Below are 21,592 nucleotides of genomic sequence, written 5' to 3'. Positions count from 1 at the left end.
CAGCCCTTGAACTACTTAACTTTATCTTGTATCTTTTATTTTGCAGAAAAACTATGGGCAAGCTGATGAAGATTGTAGGCATGGTATGTTTAAAAGCAGGATTCTTTTCTGCTGTGAAGATTTTGAATTATTTAATTGAGCAGTGTTTAAGATTTGTTTTTTTTCATATGCTAATTTCAAAAGTGATTATAATATTTAAAAAACCCACCTCATGGTGGTGCTGAGTGACTAATTTGGATGGCGACTTTCCTGCTATGATGGGTGCACACATGAACATTGTTCCTAATCACGAGTGTTGGCATTGCTGTCGCTCCCTTGGGAACATTGATAATGCCCTTTTAAAGTTTGTGTGAGTATTTTCAGTCAATAAAGAGCCATATTTTAAGAACTGTAGCACATAACACACATTGATTAAAACGTTAAGTTTGGATAAATTGAAAAGCTGGGCCTCTGCCTCCTAAAATGTTCTTTTCCCCTTCATTAGAAGATTTCCCTTAGAGAGCAGAGACTGGCTAGAATGCTCTTTAGTGCTTTTTCCTGTTTTCTTTTGGGCAGGAAATTGATTAGTAAGATCCGTGCTCTTTGGGTACTCATAGACTAGGGATCCTTTTCTTGGAGATTGCTGCCAGTTCACTAGAATGAGTCTAGAAGTGAGTGGGAGGAGGGTTCCGGGTACATTCTCTCACACTCTTGGTGGGAGTGTGGCACAGCTCAGTGATTTGGATAATATAATGTTTCAATTATCCAGATTGGGGTTGGGGGGCTGAGGTGTCTAACATAAGTTAAAGTTTTTTTTCCTATTTGCTCCTTTGTGTCAAAACTCTTAAAAGTATTAGCTCTTTTTGTTGTTAACCTTACAAAACCATCTTATCTACTCCTGGGGCATATTGGACATAATTTAACCATTCATTAAAGATTCAGTGACCTCTTTGTAAACCTTGCTTCATAGGATTGTATACTTTGGGAGTTAATTGGCATGAGAGATATCTAGTACCATCTTCCACTAAAAAAATCTTTACTATCTGTGGACATTTAAAAGTTACCAACAAGCCAGATAATAAGTCAGATAATATAGAGGAGTATGAAGAAGGGACCCACTTCCCCTTCTCCCCGATCTGAAGGAACCATGTTATCAGTTTGCTGCATCTTCTTCACCTTTCTCTGTAGTGATAAGCACAAATGCTTATAATACATAGGTAGGGTTTTCCTTTAAAAATTAAAAAAGAATTATGTGATCATCACACAGTTTCTTGCTTTCTTCTGTAACAATAGATTATGGACATCTTACTATGTTAATAATACATCAGCTCCAATTCCTGCTGAATATTCCATGGCATAGATGTGCCGTAATTTATTCAGCTATTCCCATATTGACGGGCATTCAGGTGGTTCTAGGTTTCTAGTTTGTTATAGTTCATCCTGTAATAAACATATATTCTTTCTTACTGTTGCCTTTGTTTCTTTATGGTAGTCTTAAAAGTTAGATATCTGGGTTAAGGATTTTTAAAAGTTGGATGTCTGGGTTAAAATACACTTGAATGCCTGTTTCCTGTGAGCTCACTAACTGGAACCTCTCAGTCTTGACGTTGTGACAGTCTTGTGTGTGAGAAATGGCCCCTCTTTCTTTAATGTTCCCTTCCATGAGTACTAGTGAGGTTGATGCTTTTCATTTGGAGACACACAAAGTCCCAGAAGAGTAACTGACTTGTGAAGAGTTGTCGAAGGGTAAACGCTGTGGGTGAAGGAACATAAGGAAAAACGCTGCGTTTTTTGTTAATTGTTTTATTAGCGTTTTCAAGTTAGATACTATTTTACAGCTGCTGAATTACCACAATAAAAGCTTAACCAGGAAACCTTGGGGATGAAGGATAAGCCTGTTACCTGGATTGTGATCATCGTAACATGAATGTATACGTATGTCCACACTCACCAGACTGTATACATCAATTACGTGCAGTTTTTGGATACTGATTATGTCTCTGTAATGTGGGGAGAAAAGTTTAACCAATGCCTAAGATAAGGTTGCAGTGAAATGAGTGTATGCTTGTGGTGTGGTAGAGTATGAAGCGGAATATGGCTTGGTAACATGTTCGTTCCTTTGACCCACTAATCTTAGTTCTGGGATACTGTCCCAAGTAAATATTCCAAAAGAAGGAAGAAATTGTATGTGGAATGGTTTTCATTGCAATACTGTGTGGAAAAGCAGAAAATCGGTTAGCTTGCAATAAGGGTTCATTGATTACACTCTGTGCATTCCTTGTTACCATTTATGTGATAAGTAAGAACATGGAAGTGCTTATTTAATGTATATAAACTTTGTCGTTTGAAATAGACATTTGGGAATATTGGCAAAGTTTACATGTGTATATTGCTAATTGTAGAGTTCTGCTTTTATATTATGTACATGTAATCTTTTTTTCTTTTCACCTTTTGGTAACTTGTGTTTTTTTTAATTGAAATACACTTGATTTACAGTATTAGTTTCAAGTGTACAGCAAGCTTATTTTTATATAAGGTAATAAAATACCACAGTTAAGCAGTCAGTAATAAAAAGCAACACGAGAATCTCAATCTCTGTTAATTATTATATTGGTTTGTAACGCTAGATAGCCCGAATAGCTCCTGCCTTAATGGCCCCAGAGCTTTGTTTGAATTTTATGTACTAGAGTATCATCCTGGTGTCTGCTCCCTCACTGTCAGGCTATCAGTTTGCATTCCTTACAACTCTCAACATGCCTCATTGCAGCTACCCTCCCCCTCTTCTCCACTTGCTGCTTCTGACCCTGATTTCACTTTCTTAGGCAGGGATAGGAAACCAGACAGGCAATCTTTGTCATGGAGTTAAAAAACATTGAAACATTTTTTATTATGAAAAATTTAAAACATACAGGAAACTAGGAGAAAGAGTATAATAAACATTCATAGTTTCGAAACTTAGGTTGTAACCTTCTGCCATATTTACTTCATTAATTTTTTTCTGAACTATTTAAAAATAATTATAGACATCATGATATTTACTCCTAAATACTTTAGTATGCATCTCTAATAAAAAATAAGGTCATAACTGTATAACCACAATATTATTATTAATCTAATAAAAATGGCCATAATTCCCTAATATCCAAAACCAGTCCATAATCAGATTTACCTGGTTGTTCCCAAAATGTTTTTTTTTAAGGCTGATTTGTTTAAGCCAGGAACTAATCAGAGTCATAAGATTTGATAGTTGGAATTCTACTTAAATAAGAAATAGGTTCTGAGTGAGGACTCAAGGGCATCCTGAAAATAAGCTACACAGACTTTAAGTTCATGGAGTTTAGTTCTGAGTTTGGTGTTGTGTTCTGGATAGTGAGGGTTGTCAAGCCAGTGACCACTGAGTAAGTGAGGTGGTCAAGTCTGTTTTCATTATCTGAACATACGCTGTATTTGGCGTAACAGGAAAACTTTCATAACATAAGGATTCTTTTTCTTCCTCTGAAATATTCATCATATAGGAAACTCACTTTTTTTTTACACTAACAAAAGGGAATGAGGTAAATGGAGAAGGTGAAATCAAAAGATAGTCTTATCAACTAAGAGTTTTGTGCTACATGTACTGTGTAGATCAAACTCAGTCATTATAACATCAATGAATACTTTCCATAAGGCTGCAAGATTTTTATTTTATTCTTTTTAGGCTGCAAGATTTTTAAACCCTAGGTGAGAGTGTCATTAATTTAAGAAATTAATGTAAACAAAGGAGTTTGGGCCATCAATTGATATTTATTATGTTGATAACTTGCCCTGTGAAGTAAGTGATTCAGTAACCAAAAAGCCCTGTTAAATAGATGCTGACTGTATTACAAAAGGCAAATTGATACACCTTCTATACTTTCCTTCTCTGAAGAGTTTTGATTAAATAGATTTTATATTTTATGGTAATTAAAAATGTTTTGGAAAAATAATTAATAGGGGTAACAATACTTATTCAGAATTATTTCTGAGTAAGACCCTCTGAAGTATTTTGTTTAATCACACTGTAATATCATTCCAGCTTTATGGGTGAGGAAACAGATTTTGTGAGATTAAGTAACTTGCTTAAGAGCGTAGAGACAGTCCAGAGTGGAGCTGTGGTTTTGAAGTGAGGTCTTTGTGATCTGAAAGGCCATGCTCCTTCTCTTTATCCTAAGGTACAACCTATTTATTCTTTAGGGTTTTACAGACATTATTCTATTGAGTGTAGTAAACCTGAGGGGAAAAAGGCAAATGGGTATTTTATATTCTAGAAATGAAAAACACTGAGGCTCCGGATCACGTAGACGATAGTGGAGTGGGACAGGAGTTTGGATCTTTAAGCCTCTAGTCCATCCAGTTTTTCCTGTTGACCAGAATGTTAAATAGGGATGCAGTTCAATAATATTTCTTAATTACTTGTTCTTTAGATCCACTTGCGGTAACTATTTAAAAAATTTCATATATATAAGCTTCATTTCTCCAACAGGAATTAAAAAAAAACTTTTTACTTTGAAATAATTATGGATTCACAGGAAGTTGCGAATATAGTACAGAGTGATCCCATGTACCTTTCCCCCCACTGGTTACATCTTGCATAACTGTAGTACAGTATCAAAACCAGGAGGTTGACATTGGTTCAATGAATATGTGTAATTCTATTTCATTTTATTATGTGTAGATTCAGGTAACCACCAGCACAGTCCTGATGCAGAAGAGTTCCATCACAGTGAAGATCTCTCTCGTGCTACCCTTCACAGTTAACACTCACTGTCTTCCCTCCCTGTGTAACCCCTGGCAGCCACTAATCTGTTCTCCACCTCCATAATTTTGTCATTTTGAAAATACCACATAATGGAACCATATTGTACGTGATCTTTTTAAGGATGACTTTTTTTCTCTCACCATGTGTTTGAGACCCATCCAAGTTTTTGTGTGTATCAGTAGTTCATCCATTTTTATGGCTGAGTAGTATTCCACAGCATGGCTGTACCACAGTTTGTTCTTCAGCAGGAACCTAAGGCTTTCTGGAATAGGACCTTAACTTCCACTCTTCATTTCCCCATAATGCCTATTAACTGTTTTAAGTAAATTTCTTATATGTAAGTTGTTAGGGATAGAATATAAATCAGGAAAGTGTTTTTTTAAAATTTAAGTTAAGTTGGAGACCATCCTCTGAGTGTGCAGACTCCCTTTTTTTTTTTGTTTTGCTGTACGCGGGCCTCTCACTGTTGTGGCCTCTCGCGTTGCGGAGCACAGGCTCCGGACGCGCAGGCTCAGCGGCCATGGCTCACGGGCCCAGCCGCTCCGCGGCATGCGGGATCTTCCCGGACCTGGGCACGAACCCGCATCCCCTGCATCGGCAGGCGGACTCTCAACCACTGCGCCACCAGGGAAGCCCCAGACTCTCTTTTGTATGAGTAGATATTTAAGGAAGCAATAGTCTTTGAACTACACCCTTTGAACTCAGTTGCAAGAGCCTCACCATGGTTGTATGACTGTCTGTTCTAGACCTTTTCTTATTTATGCAGGGTGTCAGTTACAGTCATGAGTGACATTATAAATGTATTTCATGTTGTTTTTCACTCATAGAATAAATACTAGCATTAATTTTATATTAGCTCAAATTATATGTATACCATAAAAAGAGAAGATTTAAAATGAGTGGTACCTTGCCTTGTAAAATCTCAATAAAAACTATACCAAAGCGGGGCGGGGGGTGGGGGGGACGGACGGACACTGACGGGCAGGATGACAACGCTGAAATTAAGATTATTGTGAACACCTGAAAACATAGCCCTCTCACATAGTGCAAAGAAAATAGTCAGAAGAGGAGCAAAATGTCAGTTCTTCTCAGTAAGCAAATTATTTTTTTCAAAAGCAAGCAAATCAACCGTGGAAACAGTGAAGTAAGGGAGTGCCTTAGCAGAGGATTTCCTCTGAGTGCTTACAACGGACATAGAAAGACGTTGACTTCTGACGTTGACATAAAGGCACTGAAAGAGTTTTAAGATAAAAAAAATACAGTTAAGTTGATTTTTTAAAATAGAAACAACTTCCAGTTTTTTATAAATTTTATTTACTTATTTATTTATAGCTGCATTGGGTCTTGGTTGCTGCACTCAGGCTTTCTCCAGTTGCATCGAGCAGGGGTTAACTCTTCGTTGTGTGCACGGGCCTCTCACTGTGGAGGCTTCTCCCGTGGGGGAGCACCGGCTCCAGGCACGCGGGCTTCAGCAGTTGTGGCACACGGGCTCAGTTGCTCCGCGGCATGTGGGATCTTCCTGGACCAGGGCTCAAACCCGTGTCCCCTGTGTTGGCAGGTGGATTCTTAACCACCGCACCACCAGGGAAGCCCCCTTCTTCCAGTTTTTGAACAGTTAACAGAGATTAACTTTCCTGTAATGATACAGCAAATGCATCTTGGAAATTAGGGTTCTTTATAACGAGGAGGCTGAAGGCTCGGCAAGCAGCATGCTCTCGCTCTCTCTCTCTCTCTCTCTCTCTCTCTCTCTCTCTTTTTCTAATGCACACACAGTACAACAGGCTACTCAGGGGTCCAAGAGCCTTTACTCTGAGCTGCAGTTGAAGGAAAGAGTACTTCCAAAAATATACAATAAGGTCTCAGCTTCAAAGTTTATGGCACACACAAGAGGGCTGTAAAAGAGATGCAGAGATTTTTGTGACCAGGTTAAGGACTGAATACTGGAAGGAGCAGAGAGCAAGGTAGCAGGGATTTGGGGAAAAAGAAAAGAGAGAGAATGAGAGAGAGAGTATAGTATTTAAATCTGGAGATGAAATATTCAGAAGAGGTCTGTGTGATACCTGAGATTGAATACTGTTAAGGCTTTTCATTTTCCAAAAGCGTCTTATAAAGGAAAGATTATATCTGCAAAAGACCTTGGTAGGAAGGACATAAAATGCCGCAAAAGCTGTGGTCCGCATGTCTTAAAGTATTATGTATTACAATTGGAAGTAAAGAGAGGGCAAGGGGAAAAAGGGTTGAGACAGAGGAGAAGCATGGTGGAAAAAAAAAACTATTTGGAGAAATGGACCCGGGTGAGAGATTTGCCACAGAGTTCTTATTCTGGTTTACCTTATACTTCTTGTTACTTGTTACAAGTGGACATTTTAACCTGACTTAGGCCTTCTGCTGTTTGGAGTCTGTTTATAAACTCCTCCCCTAACCCCACCCCAATAGATGTTTGGCAATAAGTTTATTGCCCAAAAATTAAATGACTGATATTTAGGAAAGGAATTTATTTATAAATTATAAATTTGTTTTATATATTTATTAAATGAATCTATTTCATTTTTGATTCAGTTCCTGATGTGTTGGTTCTGAGAATGTGATTATTTCCAAGTGGTGAATAACTTCACTTTATTAATGACTCAAGGATTTAGTTTAATGGTAATTTTAAAATTTCTTTCAAAAAATTTGGAAAAATGCTACCTTGATTAGGCTATGCTCTTCAATAAAAGGCTTTAGAAATAACTAAGGACTTGATAAGAAAAATACCCTTTTATGGTCATGTTACTGAAAAAATACAGACTAATATTCAGCATTTACTGAACTTTAAGCTTGTTTTAAATTATCTTTCTCATTGCAGGTAATTCTTTACAGGCAAGGGGAATTACATTTTAATTGTTGATCCTCTCCTTTTGGTAGCCAGGGGCTGTCAAACACTTACAGAAGCTGTTTTTGTTGAAACAGTTGAATGAGTACTCCTTTAAGATTAGTCATATTCTGGTCCAAAACATTCCAAGTAAGACATATTTCAAGTGTTAGAAAATCTTACAAAAACTTAAGGATGAGAAGGGATAGAGACTTGAATTTAGCAACGCAACTAAGGTGTTCAGATTTTTCCTTTGTAACTCCCAGGGGAAGGAAGGAGTTATGTGCTCACTGTAGAATTTCACAGATAGTTGGGGGAAGAGAATTTATTTGTAAGGAATCATAACTTTTTTACAGTTGCCCAAGATTAGGTTATGTTTTAATGTCATCTCTTTTGGCAAGTTCAATTATTATAGCTGAGGCAAGTTTAAGAATACACTAGGCCATACTTTGTTTTCTTTCAAGCTTTTTCAAGATGTTAAAGGTAATACAGGACCAGATTGGCAGCACTGCAATTTGATTTTATCATATGACACCATAGCAGGATAGCTTTTTATCTATAGTAGTTGACTGTTTCTTTGCCATAGTTCCTCATGTGGGATCCTACAAGACATAAACTGAATTGCATTTAAAGACAGCCGTTAGAAGAAAGTACATCAGTAGTGTTTCTTGTCTAAAATGTTTAGAGAGAAGAAAGGGAAACATAATTTTGACAAATCTGGAGACATTTAGACATCAGTGTAATGGAAGAACTTTTGCAAAATAAAATTCAGCATATACCTTGTGCAAAACCAAAGATCTCTGCAAAGTGCTTGTAAAATATGTCATTTAATACTCTTTAAACATGACATAGTCATCTGAGATTGAAATATTCTTACGTTTTTTTCATTTCCCTGAGACATTCTTCAGCTCTGGACAACTAGTTTCTTAATATCCCAATTACTGAAAAGGAACTAGTCTAGTTCCTCAACAGTTCTTAATACTATTTTATAATTTTTAGAGGGGAACGTAACATCTAGGGAACTCTTGAGGAGACTGTGCTAGATACTTCATATAATTAACACAGTTAGTCTTTACCACAACCTTATTAGGTAGCTACTGTCACCTCCATTTTACGGGGGAGGAAACAGGCTTAGCGAATGTGAGTGATCCAGACCTTGGTAGGACTGTCATGTCTCTTCAGAGCGTTTTATTAATGCTTGCATTATATTATTTGATCCTTGCGGCACATTTTTTCATCTTGCAGTTCTACAGATGACCCCACTGAGGACCAGAGAGATAAAATGACTTTTGCCGAAGGTCATATTTAAGTAGTTTCAGGAATAGTAAGATCTGGGGGGAGATGTGGGCTTACTGTGGAATTTTCTGAGTTGCTCAAGACATTCTTAAGGATGCTCTGTTGTTGTTATTCATGTATTGGAATTGTCAGTTGAGGAGATAAGTGATCTGTAACATGGATGCTGTGACAGCAGGTTGGTCTAAACTGAAAGTAATTGAATAAAACCTTCTTGGATACAGAGACTGCAACTTTCAATTTAATAATCTGATTCAATAAAGTATATATGTAGAAAGATGTTTAATACAGTGTTCTTTTTTGTGTTTTTTTTTTTTTGCGGTACGCGGGCCTCTGGCTGCTGTGGCCTCTCCCGTTGCGGAGCACAGGCTCCAGACGCGCAGGCTCAGCGGCCATGGCTCACGGGCCCAGCCGCTCCGCGGCATGTGGGATCCTCCCGGACCGGGGCAGGAACCCGTGTCCCCTGCATCGGCAGGCGGACTCTCAACCACTGCGCCACCAGGGAAGCCCCATACAGTGTTCTTTTTAATAGTTAAAAATTGGAACTGTTCTGGATCAAGGGAATAGTTAAGTAAATTGATGTATCTACTTGATGGAACATTATATAGCTAATAAAATGATAAATATAAACACTGTAATATGGAAAATACTGAATATGTCAAGGGGAAGTAAAGTAGGATATAAACTGTTATATCAGTTACAGTCATGTAAAAATTATGTAAATATTGATCAGAATTTGAAGAGAACATGAATAAGTGAAAACAGTTTTTTGGTTGAGTGGTGAGTTTATGGTGAACTTCTGTGTAGAATTTTATTAGTGTTCTTTTGTTATGTTATTTGGGTAATAAAAAAATTGAACCATATAACAGAAGGATATATTCAGTACAACCAAAATAAATATATTAAGAACAGGAATTCCCTGGTGGCACAGTGGTTAAGAATCCGCCTGCCAATGCAGGAGACATGGGTTCGAGCCCTGGTCCGGGAAGATCCCACATGCTGCGGAGCAGCTAAGCCCGTGCGCCACAACTACTGAGCCTGCGCTCTAGAGCCCGCGAGCCACAACTGCTGAGCCAGCTTGCCACAACTACTGAAGCCCGTGCGCCTAGAGCCCATGCTCTGCAACAAGAGAAGCCACCGCAATGAGAAGCCCGCGCACCACAACGAAGAGTAGCCCCTGCTCACCGCAACTAGAGGAAGCCCACAGGCAGCAATGAAGACCCAACGCAGCCAAAAATAAATAAATAAAATAATTACATTTATTAAAAAAAAATATATATATATATTAAGGACGGACCCAATTGACTTTAAATGCAGTATATTATATTGATACTTAAACAAAACATTTCCTTGAAAATAATTAGAAAAAATGCAATTTCCAAAATATTTTCTTTCAGCAAATTATCTTTTTGCAAAGGAAGCTGAAGTGTGTATAAACTAAAAATAGAATCTTGGACTTAGCAGTAAAGAGAAAGGTACAGATTGTTTTACTGGTTGAACCATTAGCAGTTGTGGGAAATCATCTCAAATGACATGGCATAAAAATGAGTATATTCTGTATTGTTAGAAATATGTTCTCCTTGTGATTGTATTAAATTAAGTCAGTAAACCCTTGCAGACAAATTGGGTAGCATTTTCTCTGTCCATTTGACCATTGGGTTCTTAGTTAATCTTGCTGGTTTTGATAAAAGCTAATTCTTAATTACTTAGGAATTTCAAAATATTGAGGTTTGCAGTTTCTATTCTTATGCATTTTAATGGCACTGGATCTCTTTGTCAAAAATGCAAGAACTTTATTCAGCGAATATCTATCTCTGCAGTTTAAAAGCCCTCATTTACCCAGACATCATAGGTTGAACAGTATTTTCACTGGAGAGCTGTAAGATTAATTCTCCTCATGATTTTGTGGTGATCCTACCTGACTATAGGCTGTAGTAGGTTAGATATGTTGATTTTCCCATTTTTTTTCTTGGCTTTATGCATGTCATGGACAGAACTGAAACATCACTGCCTTCCTCTAGTAGTTGTAGTTATTCTTTTAGTATGAAAGAAGTCATGCTTGGGATAGTGTGCTAATAATAAAATTGAGAAAAATGTGTATCGAATGTTACGCGGTTAATGATGGCTGTTCTTTCATGACAGTGCTGGGAGAAGGACTGGCCAAGGGAGATGGTACCTTTCAAGCAGTACTTTGCTGCATGCAGCTTAAAGGAAAGCTCCAACTTGTATCCAGCATTCTTGCCAAGTCACTGACAGGAGAGTCCCTGGTATGTTGATGAGTTCTAAATTTGAATGTCTGAAAACGGATTCATCCATTTGACTCCTTAGGTGTATTACCTACGTTCCTCTAGGTTCTGTCAGAAATCAAAGTTTGTAAGTATCTTGAGATGCTTATTTCTCTTCAACAAACTGATGTTTAATCATTGGATTCTTGTAGTTTGTGATAATATATATAAGAATTGGAGATTTTTTTAAGCTTTGAAAGTATAGAATAAATAAATGATTTTCTTTAAAGGTATAATTTAACAGAACCTGGAAATATTTTTGAGTTTTAAAATGCTCCTGTGGACATATGATCTTGTAGGGTTCTTAAATTCAACAATTTATTTTATAAAATGCTTAAGTTTATCTAAACTAAGTAATAATTACTGTTGTTTCTGAAGATGTCATATGTGTAAGTTAATATTCATGACTGCTCTGATGGAGTTATCTAATTCTTTTCAGACTTTGGGATAAACGTTTGTATGTAGTATACAATTTTTGAGAGTTTTTGTCTGTTTTTGGATGAGATAATTGAAAGACTACTTTTTTTGTACTTTAGAGTTGGCAATCTATAGAAATTGGAAGAAAAGAGATATTATAACTTTTTTTTACCAGTTGGTAACTGTTACAGCATTGGCTGATATTTTTCAGGAATCATAATGAAAAACAGTGAAAGCAAGAAAATATATGTATACTTTGTTATACAGCATGAATTCTCTATACTTTTATTCTGAATTAACATAAATTGTGGAAAGCAGGAGCAAAGTTGTGTTTTCACTGCAAATAAATATATATTTGGTAAAAAAAAATGGAAATTAGGAAAGTACTTTGTATATTGTTGAGTGTAATGTAATGACCCGTCTCAGAGGGTAATTTAGTTATTTTCTAAGGAATTATTTTGCTGTGAATTGTTTAGTTGGTTTAACAGTATTTTTGGATGTCACCATTTTAACAAATGAATATAAAAGCTAAGATGTGTTATTAATATAGCAAAATTGTATGGGTATTTAGTTCTAAATAGATGATAAAGAATAGCTCTCTTCTTTATTATTTAGATAATTCTATCCTTAAGGAACTTTTCTATATAAGTTAAGCATATTACACAGTTTTACCTGTTGGATTTTTACTTATTTTATTTTATTATTTTTTAATTTATTGAGGTATAATTGCTTCACAGTGTTGTGCTAGTTTCTGCTGTACAGCGAAGTGAAATAGCCACACATATTCCCCCCTGACCCCAACTTCTGGATTTCCCTCCCATCTAGGTCACCACAGAGCATAGTGTAGTAGTCACCACAGAGCTGTACAGCAGGCTCTCAACTAGTTATCTGTTCCATACACAGCAGTGTATACATGTCAGTCCTAATCTCCCAATTCATCCCAGCCCCCCTTTCCCCCCTTGGTGTCCATACGTTTGTTCTCTACGTCTGTGTCTCTATTTCTGCTTTGCAGATAGGTTCATCTGTACCACTTTTCCCGATTCCACATATATGCATTAATATATGGTATTTGTTTTTCTCTTTCTGACTTACTTCACTCTGTATGACAGTCTCTAGGTCCATCCACATCTCTACAAATGACCCAGTTTCATTCCTTTTAATGTCGGAGTAATATTCCATTGTATATATGTACCACATCTTCTTTATCCATTCATCTGTTGATGGACATTTAGGTTGCTTCCATGACCTGGCTATTGTAAACAGTGCTGCAATTAACATTGTGGTACATGACTCTTTCTGAATTATGGTTTTCTCAGGGTATATGCCCAGGAGTGGGATTGGTGGGTCATATGGTAGTTCTATTCTTAGTTTTTTAAGGAACCTCCATACTGTTCTCCATAGTGGCTGTATCAACTTACATTCCCACCAACAGTGTAGGAGGGTTCCCTTTTCTCCACACCTTCTCCAGCATTTATTGTTTGTAGATTTTTAAATTTAAAATTAGGAAGAAGCAATTTGCTTTCAAATCTCAAGTGAAATTTGAATTTCAGAAGAGTGAATGTTTTATGTATTTTCCTTCAACAGCTTTGTTAATGAACCATCTTTAAGTAGTGTGATCATTGTATGTGAATCTGAGTCATAAGTAACTGAGTTCACCATTTTGTGAATCTAGCCTATTAGTTTTAGGAAAAAGGAGTTTTAAAAAGTTGAGGTTAAAAAAAAAGTTGAGGTTTATTTTTTTCTTTACTTACTCTATCTTGCTCTTCAGTGATACCCTTTGTGAATATTTTATTGAATTAATCTTAAATTCTTAGGCAAGGTGAATACAGTGTTTTAGGGCACACTGTATCTTTTGTCCTGTTAATCTTTTTAACTTTGCGCATAGGTGGTTAGCTTTATCATCACCTCAATGATGGTAATGGTAATGAGGATGGGAGATGAGTTTTCTTTTTACAGATGAACCTTAGAAACAGCTGAAGAGTTAAGTCCCCATAGTAAAGAACTAATACACTACTTGGTTTTTCCATTTTTCATTTGCCGTTTCAGAATGGGATGGTAACAAAAGATTTGACAAGACTAAAAATACTTCTCACAGAAACGGAGGTAAGACTATTTCAGTGGATCTCTTTGGGAAGAGTTTAACGCAGTCTGGCTAGTACGTGTTCTTTATTAAAATTTGGAAAATCACTGGGCATCAGCAAGGCTTTAAAGATGGGGTACTGCAACCTTTAGACTTTCCGTAACCAGGCTTGGTCCCATCCTAGGAACTTTGCTTCCTGTCAACGTGCCTCTGCATCCCAGGTCTTCTGTTTTGTCCCTAATTTTTGTTAGCTGCCTCTGGCCAATAAATGGAAAGATAATGGGGAAATTTTAGTTTTTAACTACATCTGGCTATTAGAAGATTCTGTTTTTAATAGTGAGATACTCCTCAAGCCTTCTGTGTTTTTAAGTAACTAATGGAAGTCTGTGATTTGAGGAGGTTTTTTAGGGAGTGAGTTTAGCTGGTGGAAATAATGTGTATCAGGGTAAATGGTGAACGAGAATGTGCTCTGGTGAAGCAGCTGGAGGCTGGGGACAGCAGTGGCACGTAGAAGGCCCGTGGCTTGTGCGTCTCACATTTCTGTCCCTCACACCGGCATATAGAAGTATTTTTATTCAGATGTCTCATTTTACAGATAGCCATTTTTGTCAGTTTTTATCATAAATGGAAGCCCATGTAAAGTGATCGCTTGGTTGGCTTATTTATTTAAAAAGTGGCGCCTACTGTGTGCTAGGCATTATGCTTGGTGCTGAGGATACAGCACTGAACAAGACACTCATGGTCCTTGTCGTCTGGGAGGTTAGAGTCTTGGGGAGGAGATAGACGGTAAATACATAAATTAATTAAACAAGTATAGGTATAATTCGCATTGAGGTAAGTGGTATGAGGGAAAAGAATAAGCTTTCTGTGATGGGGAAAGAATAAGCTTTCTGTGATGGAAAAATAACTGGCGTGGTGGTGAGGGGACGAGACACTTAAGCTGAGTTGAGAATGGAGAAGGTGCTGGTCTTGTGGAGAGTGCGATAAGGGTGCTCCCATCAGGCCAAGAGGATGAGAAGAGCCCCCAGGTGTAAACCTTGACCTCCTGTAGATTACTTTCCCACTTCAAATCTAATCATACATCGCAGTTCATACCAACAAATAAGTAAGCAAAGAAGATAGTCATCGTGAATTATATAAGCTGCATAAAGATACTGTTTGTTTTGCTACAATTAAATATAGCCTTTTAAAAAATGTTATTTTCTTAGTCTTATGTTATCTTATTATGAATTAACTGAGAATCAATAAGCTCTAATTAACTTCAAAGCCATTTCCCTTCTGGTATATATGTAGTCTTTTAATTTCTAAGAAGTAAAATATGACAGTTATAAGTGTTTTAGACTTTTAAAATGAGAACATAAAATAAGATGATTTGGGGCCTTGTTCTCCTCTTTTATTACCTTAGTTGAATTAGCAGCTTTACATCTGATAATTATACACAAATATATATAAAATTTTATTTTTAATATTTATAATCCTGTTATGTATAAGGTCACAAATATCACTTGACTCTCATTTTGTGACTGTACTTTTGGAATAAGTGACTTAAATTTTGTTTATAATTTCTTTTCTGTGTAACCAGAGTAGTAGTATTTTTGGTTAGTGAACTGGTACTATTAAAAAATCCATCTAGAAAAAGTTAACAAACAATGATACCCTTACTTATTATTGCACCTGACGTATTTAAAAATAGCAACAATTTGTTATTTAAAGATTGGGCTGAGCTGATGTTTAACCTGTAAATGCTGGTGGATTAGAATAAAGACATGGAACTAAAGGCTGACTAATGGAAAGAAAAACAACGCATATTCTTTAGAAAAATTTCAAATATCCAATCAATAGATTTGATTGTAAATTTACAGGAATTCTAGCAGTGTGAACTTCGGCTGCCTTCCCTGAAGGTCTCCATAAAGACTGAAAATCACAAACTAATTGATGTTGCCCTTCTGTCTTAGGGTCTGAGCATATAAAAAGGGTGTTAAAAAAACAAAACTAAACACAGTACCAGGAAACTAAAAGCCACAGTGGCCAAATATTCAGCCCAGGCTTGAGCTTCTCATTTTTACCAGCTCTTCTGATGAGGATGTGCTGTTCACCAGACCCCACCAGACTGAGAACTACAGTGTCAGCACATGCATACTCTGCCCGTTTGCAGATTGTTGTAGATGCTGACTCACTAAATACACCACGTATGTTTCCCTTCTGACAGTTATAAATGCTTTAAGCTTCATTTCATCACCAAAACATTTTTCCCCATTTTTTCTCACATATTTGGTAAATTTATTTTGATAAATTTTTTTAGAGGAGATATGCTCTTAAAAATTCTGTGCAGTTAGAATCATATTTTAAGGGCTACTGTGGGACTATGCTGCTTAGATTTTGCTTATAGAATTTTAAAGGATCTTTTAATATACCTTTTTGGTGCGCATAGAGTCCTTATAATGTTAATAATTACTCCTGATTTATTTGTTAGCTTATGTATTCTTATATTCAGTCCTTATTTTACAAAAAGAATGGGTTGTCTTTAAAAACTTGTTAGTAAGTAGTTTGAGAATCAGAAGGCATTTTCCTGTTGAAACAGTATTATGGTGATTTAGTTCCAGCCCAACCTAAAAAGGGTCCAATTTAATCAGTGACATGTAAATTATGGTGATATTATTGTTTCAGTTATACCCAATTAGCATTTATGCCATTCTTTCTATGGTACAAGACATTCCAAATATCATCTTGGGATACCGTTTCCTCCTTCTCATTCAGTTCAACATTTACTGAGTGCGTGTGCTCTTCAAGGTTCTTTGCGTTTTGGAAAGCTGAGAAATCCATGAAAAACAATCTGAAGGGCCAGCCCAAGATGTGCATAGCTAATGTACCCACAGGGCAGCCTGTGGTCAGCAGGTTCTGTAATGGAAGTACAAGCAGGGAAAGGAGAGATAAACACCCTGCAGGGAAACCAGGGAGGCTAGTGTCAGAACTGAAGTTAAAGGATAGAGGCAGCTAAGTAAAGACCTAGGAGTGACTTGGTACAATAAGTTGTCAGTCAGTTGGTTCAGGGGTAGATGAGACAAGTAGTAATGATGCTGTTACCTAGGATAGTGGCAGGGGGCGTTGAGTATGAGACAGACATGAGAGGCATTCTAGACCTGGTTGGGCAAAGATTTGGAGAATACTCGGAGCAGGACAGAGTCTGACTTTCAGGGTTTCAGCCTGGCTCTTTTGGGGGAAGATGAATCCATTCACTTGAGATAAGCAGCACTGAAGGAAGATGAGCTTTGGGGTTAAAGTTGATGAATTTTATTTAAACATACTGTGTTTGAAGTGCATGGGCGGTCATCCATCCATCTACCCATCCCCCCATACATCCAGATTTACTGAGCATTCATTATGTGCCGGATCCTCTGAGGCGCAGGAATGCAGAAAGGCAGTTGCAGCCTGTTGACAGTGGGTCTGTGCATGGCTGACAGTGACCCAGCATGTAAAATGCTATAGGATAGTTAAGCAGCACTTAACTATTCTCTAGCTGGCACTCAGTTGAAATTGGGGGTGTGGAGCTTAGAGTAAAGTTATAGCCAAAGGGGCAGATGGAGGTCTTACCTGCATTCGAGGGGTCGAGAAAGCCAGGAAGTCAGGGTGAGTGGGTCCCCAGCCATGGGCTCCACTGTGGGAGAAGGTCTCATCCTAGAGCAGCGAGGGGGACTCGGCCAGGATATGCTCCCCGGTCCTGAAGTGGTGGTGGTGCTGCACTTGATGCAGGAGAAGTGGCTGGTCATACTGTAGGCGTTAGCAGAGGAGAGTGCAGTACATACACGGATGGAAGGTGCTACTCCACGGGGTTCAGGGCTGGGGACTGAGACTTCTCTTGCACCCAGGTAATTTTTATGTAGGGAAGGAATCTCTATCAGTTTCCTTAATGAGGACCATAGAAGTACTTCTTTTCCATACTTACATATGGAAACTAGAGCAAAGAGCAAAAAACACCGTTTGCATATTAATGTTTATTAAAAATTTCTAAATATTCAATCTAAAGCTTTTTAAAAAATATTTAAAATTTCCAAGTTTAATTCAACATCAACTAGTTATTTCTTATTATAAAAATTTCTTTCATTTGAAAAATTGCAGACAGCAACTGGTAATGTCCTCCCTGGATATCACGTGGAAGACTTAGAAGAGGGTAAGTACGAAACTGCATAACTTCTGGTAGCTGTGATTTTGAGCATTGCTTCTTTATTGATTATTGGGAGGAAATTTCTGAGTTAGATTACATGTTAGTGGAGGTACAGGAGAGAATATAAAGATATAACTTAAGAAGTAGTGCGGACGGAAGCAGTTCATTCACTAGCCCCTGTCATGGAGTTATAGAGTACGGATATGGGAGGTAACCCCAGAAGTGACCTATTTTACCTTCTTTCCTCCATGTGCGCAGTTCTGAACTTGAATGAACCCTGCTCTTAGCAATCTGTAGAGGGAGGTCTTTTCTCCTTTCTCTCTATCACAGGCTAGTACAGTTACTACTTTTTGGAAGTGCTGACCTGTAAGCTGAGTTGTTCCTGCCACAATGAAAGTCTGTGATTCTCCTCTTCTCCTGCCAGGGGAAGGTGAAGAGAGACTGGCATTCATTGAGCGTTTGCTAAATGATGTCTACCACGTAGTGGCTTTCACAGAAACGAGTACTGACTTCTTAGAGTCTTTCTTCATCTTTTTGATAGGTGATAAAACTGATGTTCATTAAGGTTCGGTAATTCTCCCAGTCACGCAGATAGGAAGGGGTGAAACGCAGCTTTAAACTCAGCCGGGCGGAGTGTGTTTTGGGGGCGGGGGAGCACAGTGACTTGTGAGGGGGTAGAAAATGGCTGCAAGGTCCTGGGACACTTACTGCTGCCCGCTCAGCCTCTAGAGCTCAGCCGTTCTCTCTGACGCTTTGTTTTCCTGGCTTATTTGGGACCTTTTATCCACGTGCATTAAAACGCATTGTATTCAGAAGGAAACTAATGTTATTTTTTAGCTCCTATCTCAGAATTCACCTTTTTGAACTTCATTTCAATTATTAAAAAAAGATTACTTTATTCAGTGCCATGTGTCAGACAGCCCTAAGGAACGTGGATGGTAATGTGGAACTTCTTCTCACTCCATATGCAGTACTGGAATTGTTTTACAAAATTTCCTTCCAGGATACCATAATTTTCTCATTCCTGAAATAGTTCCTAATAGAGACGCGACTCATACCTAAGAAATGACAAGCATGCCAAACACATCTCCCCTTTAGATGCCAGGCAGGAGACTGCACTTGGAAGTATGTCTGCCAGTCGCTGGGGTAGAGTAAGGGCCATTGATTTGTCTTAGCTGCTGTGTAACTGCTTCTTCAGTGGTTTCTAAGTTTCATATGCTAAGTGATTTATAATTCATTTGATTGGTAGAGGGCTCTTTTGGTAGAGGCAAGCATGTCATGTTCTTTTTACATCATCTGAGATGATGTGTATGGAGGGTTTATAGTATTTCTTACACATTAAAATATCAGAATTATCAGCAAGCCTCAAATGATAAGACTATATATCCTGATTACTCTCTAGGATCTTGTAATGGTTGGCATTTCCGCCCACCACCTAGGGGAATCACAAGCAGCGAGGAATATACTTTGTGTAAAAGGTAACGTGAATTTTTTTTTTAAACCAATGACATGTCTTTATTCAAAGGATAGTTAATTTTCCTTCACTTTTTGAAAAGTAGTAATTCCGATTTAAAGAAGATAATATGTGAAGGAAGAAGCATAACAATTGAGTAGAATGGTTTATTTTCAATTTGAAACAGAAGCCAAAATGGTCATTATCATTAAATAATAAAAATCAAAACCATATTGATGATCCTTCTTTTAATTATAAACAACAGTGATCTAAATGGAGATTGTTAAGACTTCTGTAATACCAGTTGGATTAATATGACTCAATTTAATTGCTGATCTCGTTTATGTGAAATTTACCTAAATTATGGTGATTGAAGTTACCTTATTTAAACTGAAATGGAGCATAAAATAGATAAAGAAATCTTAAATTATTTTAATAACTTTTCTAAAAAAGAGAAAATCTATTATCACGTAATCTTATATAGAATTTATGAGTAATTTATATTTGAAGGGCTAACCTTTCAAAATTTAATAATTATATGTTAAGGTAGAAAGAATTTTTAAAGTTACATTAAGAAAGGTTCTTTTTATAAGAACTAGAAACTATTGGTTTTTTAGATATAAGTTCTAATTACTCTGGGTTGCTTTTGATAATGAAGGAAGTTTGATATGCAGCTTTGATGATTGAATAGTCAAGAGGTCAGGTTTGATTTTATTGCAGAAATAAAGAAACTAGGTAGTAAATTTTTAAAATCCTGGTGGCATCAATGTTGTAGGAGAGGTAGAACGTGATCCTATGCAAAGGAAGTATGAGAAAATTCGTAGTCCAGATGAGACTATCAAACCTTCAATTTTTAGGGAAATAATTTAAAGCAAAGCAATAGAAAGACAAAGAAATATTTGGCTTATTACGACATACTGAAGAGAAACAAATGCATGATTTTAAATGTGTCTTAAGCATAAGAGAACTTAATAAATAGCATAATTTAAGTTCAAGTACTTTATGTATCATCAAGAAAAGGTTTAAATACACTCGTCTTTTCAAATAGGGTGAAACACTTGATAATGTACACTGTGCTGTGGTTCATTTTGTATTTCTTATTATTCATATTTTTCCAGTTGAAAAATTATCTATAACATAACATCGCTTTTATCCATTTGCTATTTATAGTTTGATTTTCATTTTTTCTCTCAGAAGATCTTTTATTATTTTTTGAATGTTTAAAAACTGGCTGGATCTATTATTTTATAGAGTATTTAAAACTTAAAAAAGTTACTGATCAAAGTCTTGCATTTTTATCTGTTTTGACCATTGAATTATCAGTTGAATTTTCTGAGTCATAAGCATTGAGAAATATTAACCCTATAGCCTCTAAAATGAACGTTTATGAATTTACCCATTGAAGAATTTAATCTGACTATTGAATTAATTGTGATTCTTACATAAAACTTTTATTCTTTATTTATTTAAAACTTCAAGCAAATTAATATAGTCCAATATTTTCAATGAAATATAGGCAATAGTAATGTAGAGAAGAGTGAAGGCATTACATTTGAAGGTGAAAAGTAGAAGCCTTGAAATGTTAATTCAGTGACATATTACTTTTTTTTTTTTTTTTTTTCCAGAACAAAATTTCTAGTATGTGGAAAATTTTCTTTAGGTCGTATCATTTTGGGAAGTAGGGCATACCTGTGCTTGACGAACTAATCCACTTGATGTCAGTGTTGCTTTAGAAAAATTCTGCTCTAAGAGGAATTGTCTAACAGAGTTGTTATATCATGAAGGAAGCTACCTTTGCAATGCCAGTTTTTGTGGGTGGGGGGCGGTTATGAATATGTTCTGCTTTGTCATCCCCTTATTCCAGAGAAAGAGGTCAGTGAACATGGGGGGGTTTGCTGTTTTGATTAACTGTTACAGATGTTTCCTAAACGTCTTCTTCCTCTTCGGTGCAAGACATGTGATAAATATGGCCTTTCAGGAGATGAAGTTTTGTTTTTGTTATTGGAGAGTCGGAGGGCAAATGCTGGAAGTTTATCTTTTAAATGGTCCAACAAAGTATATGATAAAACAGTCTTTCCTATTCTACTTAGATTTTTAGAGCAAGGAATCTGTAGGTATGGTGCCCAGTGTACTTCAGCACATTCCCAGGAAGAACTAGCAGAATGGCAGAAAAGATATGCTTCACGGTTGATAAAATTGAAACAGCAAAATGAGAATAAACAGCTCTCAGGCAGTTACATGGAAACCTTGATAGAAAAGTGGATGAATTCATTATCTCCTGAGAAAGTGGTGAGG

At 36.9% G+C, this 21,592-nt stretch overlaps 1 protein-coding gene across 8 annotated transcripts in view; it reads left to right on the top strand.

Moving 5' to 3' along the window:
• The window catches only part of HELZ (helicase with zinc finger), a 155,349-nt gene that overhangs the window by 25,902 nt on the left and 107,855 nt on the right, over positions 1-21,592 (top strand). For all 8 annotated transcript variants that reach the window (XM_067715447.1, XM_067715449.1, XM_067715443.1 and 5 more), the window contains 6 exons: positions 47-83; positions 11,043-11,167; positions 13,649-13,705; positions 17,799-17,850; positions 19,247-19,322; positions 21,388-21,586. In XM_067715447.1, coding sequence (XP_067571548.1) covers positions 47-83; positions 11,043-11,167; positions 13,649-13,705; positions 17,799-17,850; positions 19,247-19,322; positions 21,388-21,586 — 546 coding nt within the window. The remainder of the gene's footprint in view (positions 1-46; positions 84-11,042; positions 11,168-13,648; positions 13,706-17,798; positions 17,851-19,246; positions 19,323-21,387; positions 21,587-21,592) is intronic.

This window comes from Pseudorca crassidens, chromosome 19, assembly GCF_039906515.1.
Source record: "Pseudorca crassidens isolate mPseCra1 chromosome 19, mPseCra1.hap1, whole genome shotgun sequence".
Taxonomy (NCBI): Eukaryota; Metazoa; Chordata; class Mammalia; order Artiodactyla; family Delphinidae; genus Pseudorca; species Pseudorca crassidens.
Note: the sequence above shows the minus strand (reverse complement) of the source record. Positions and strands in the feature narration are given on the sequence as shown.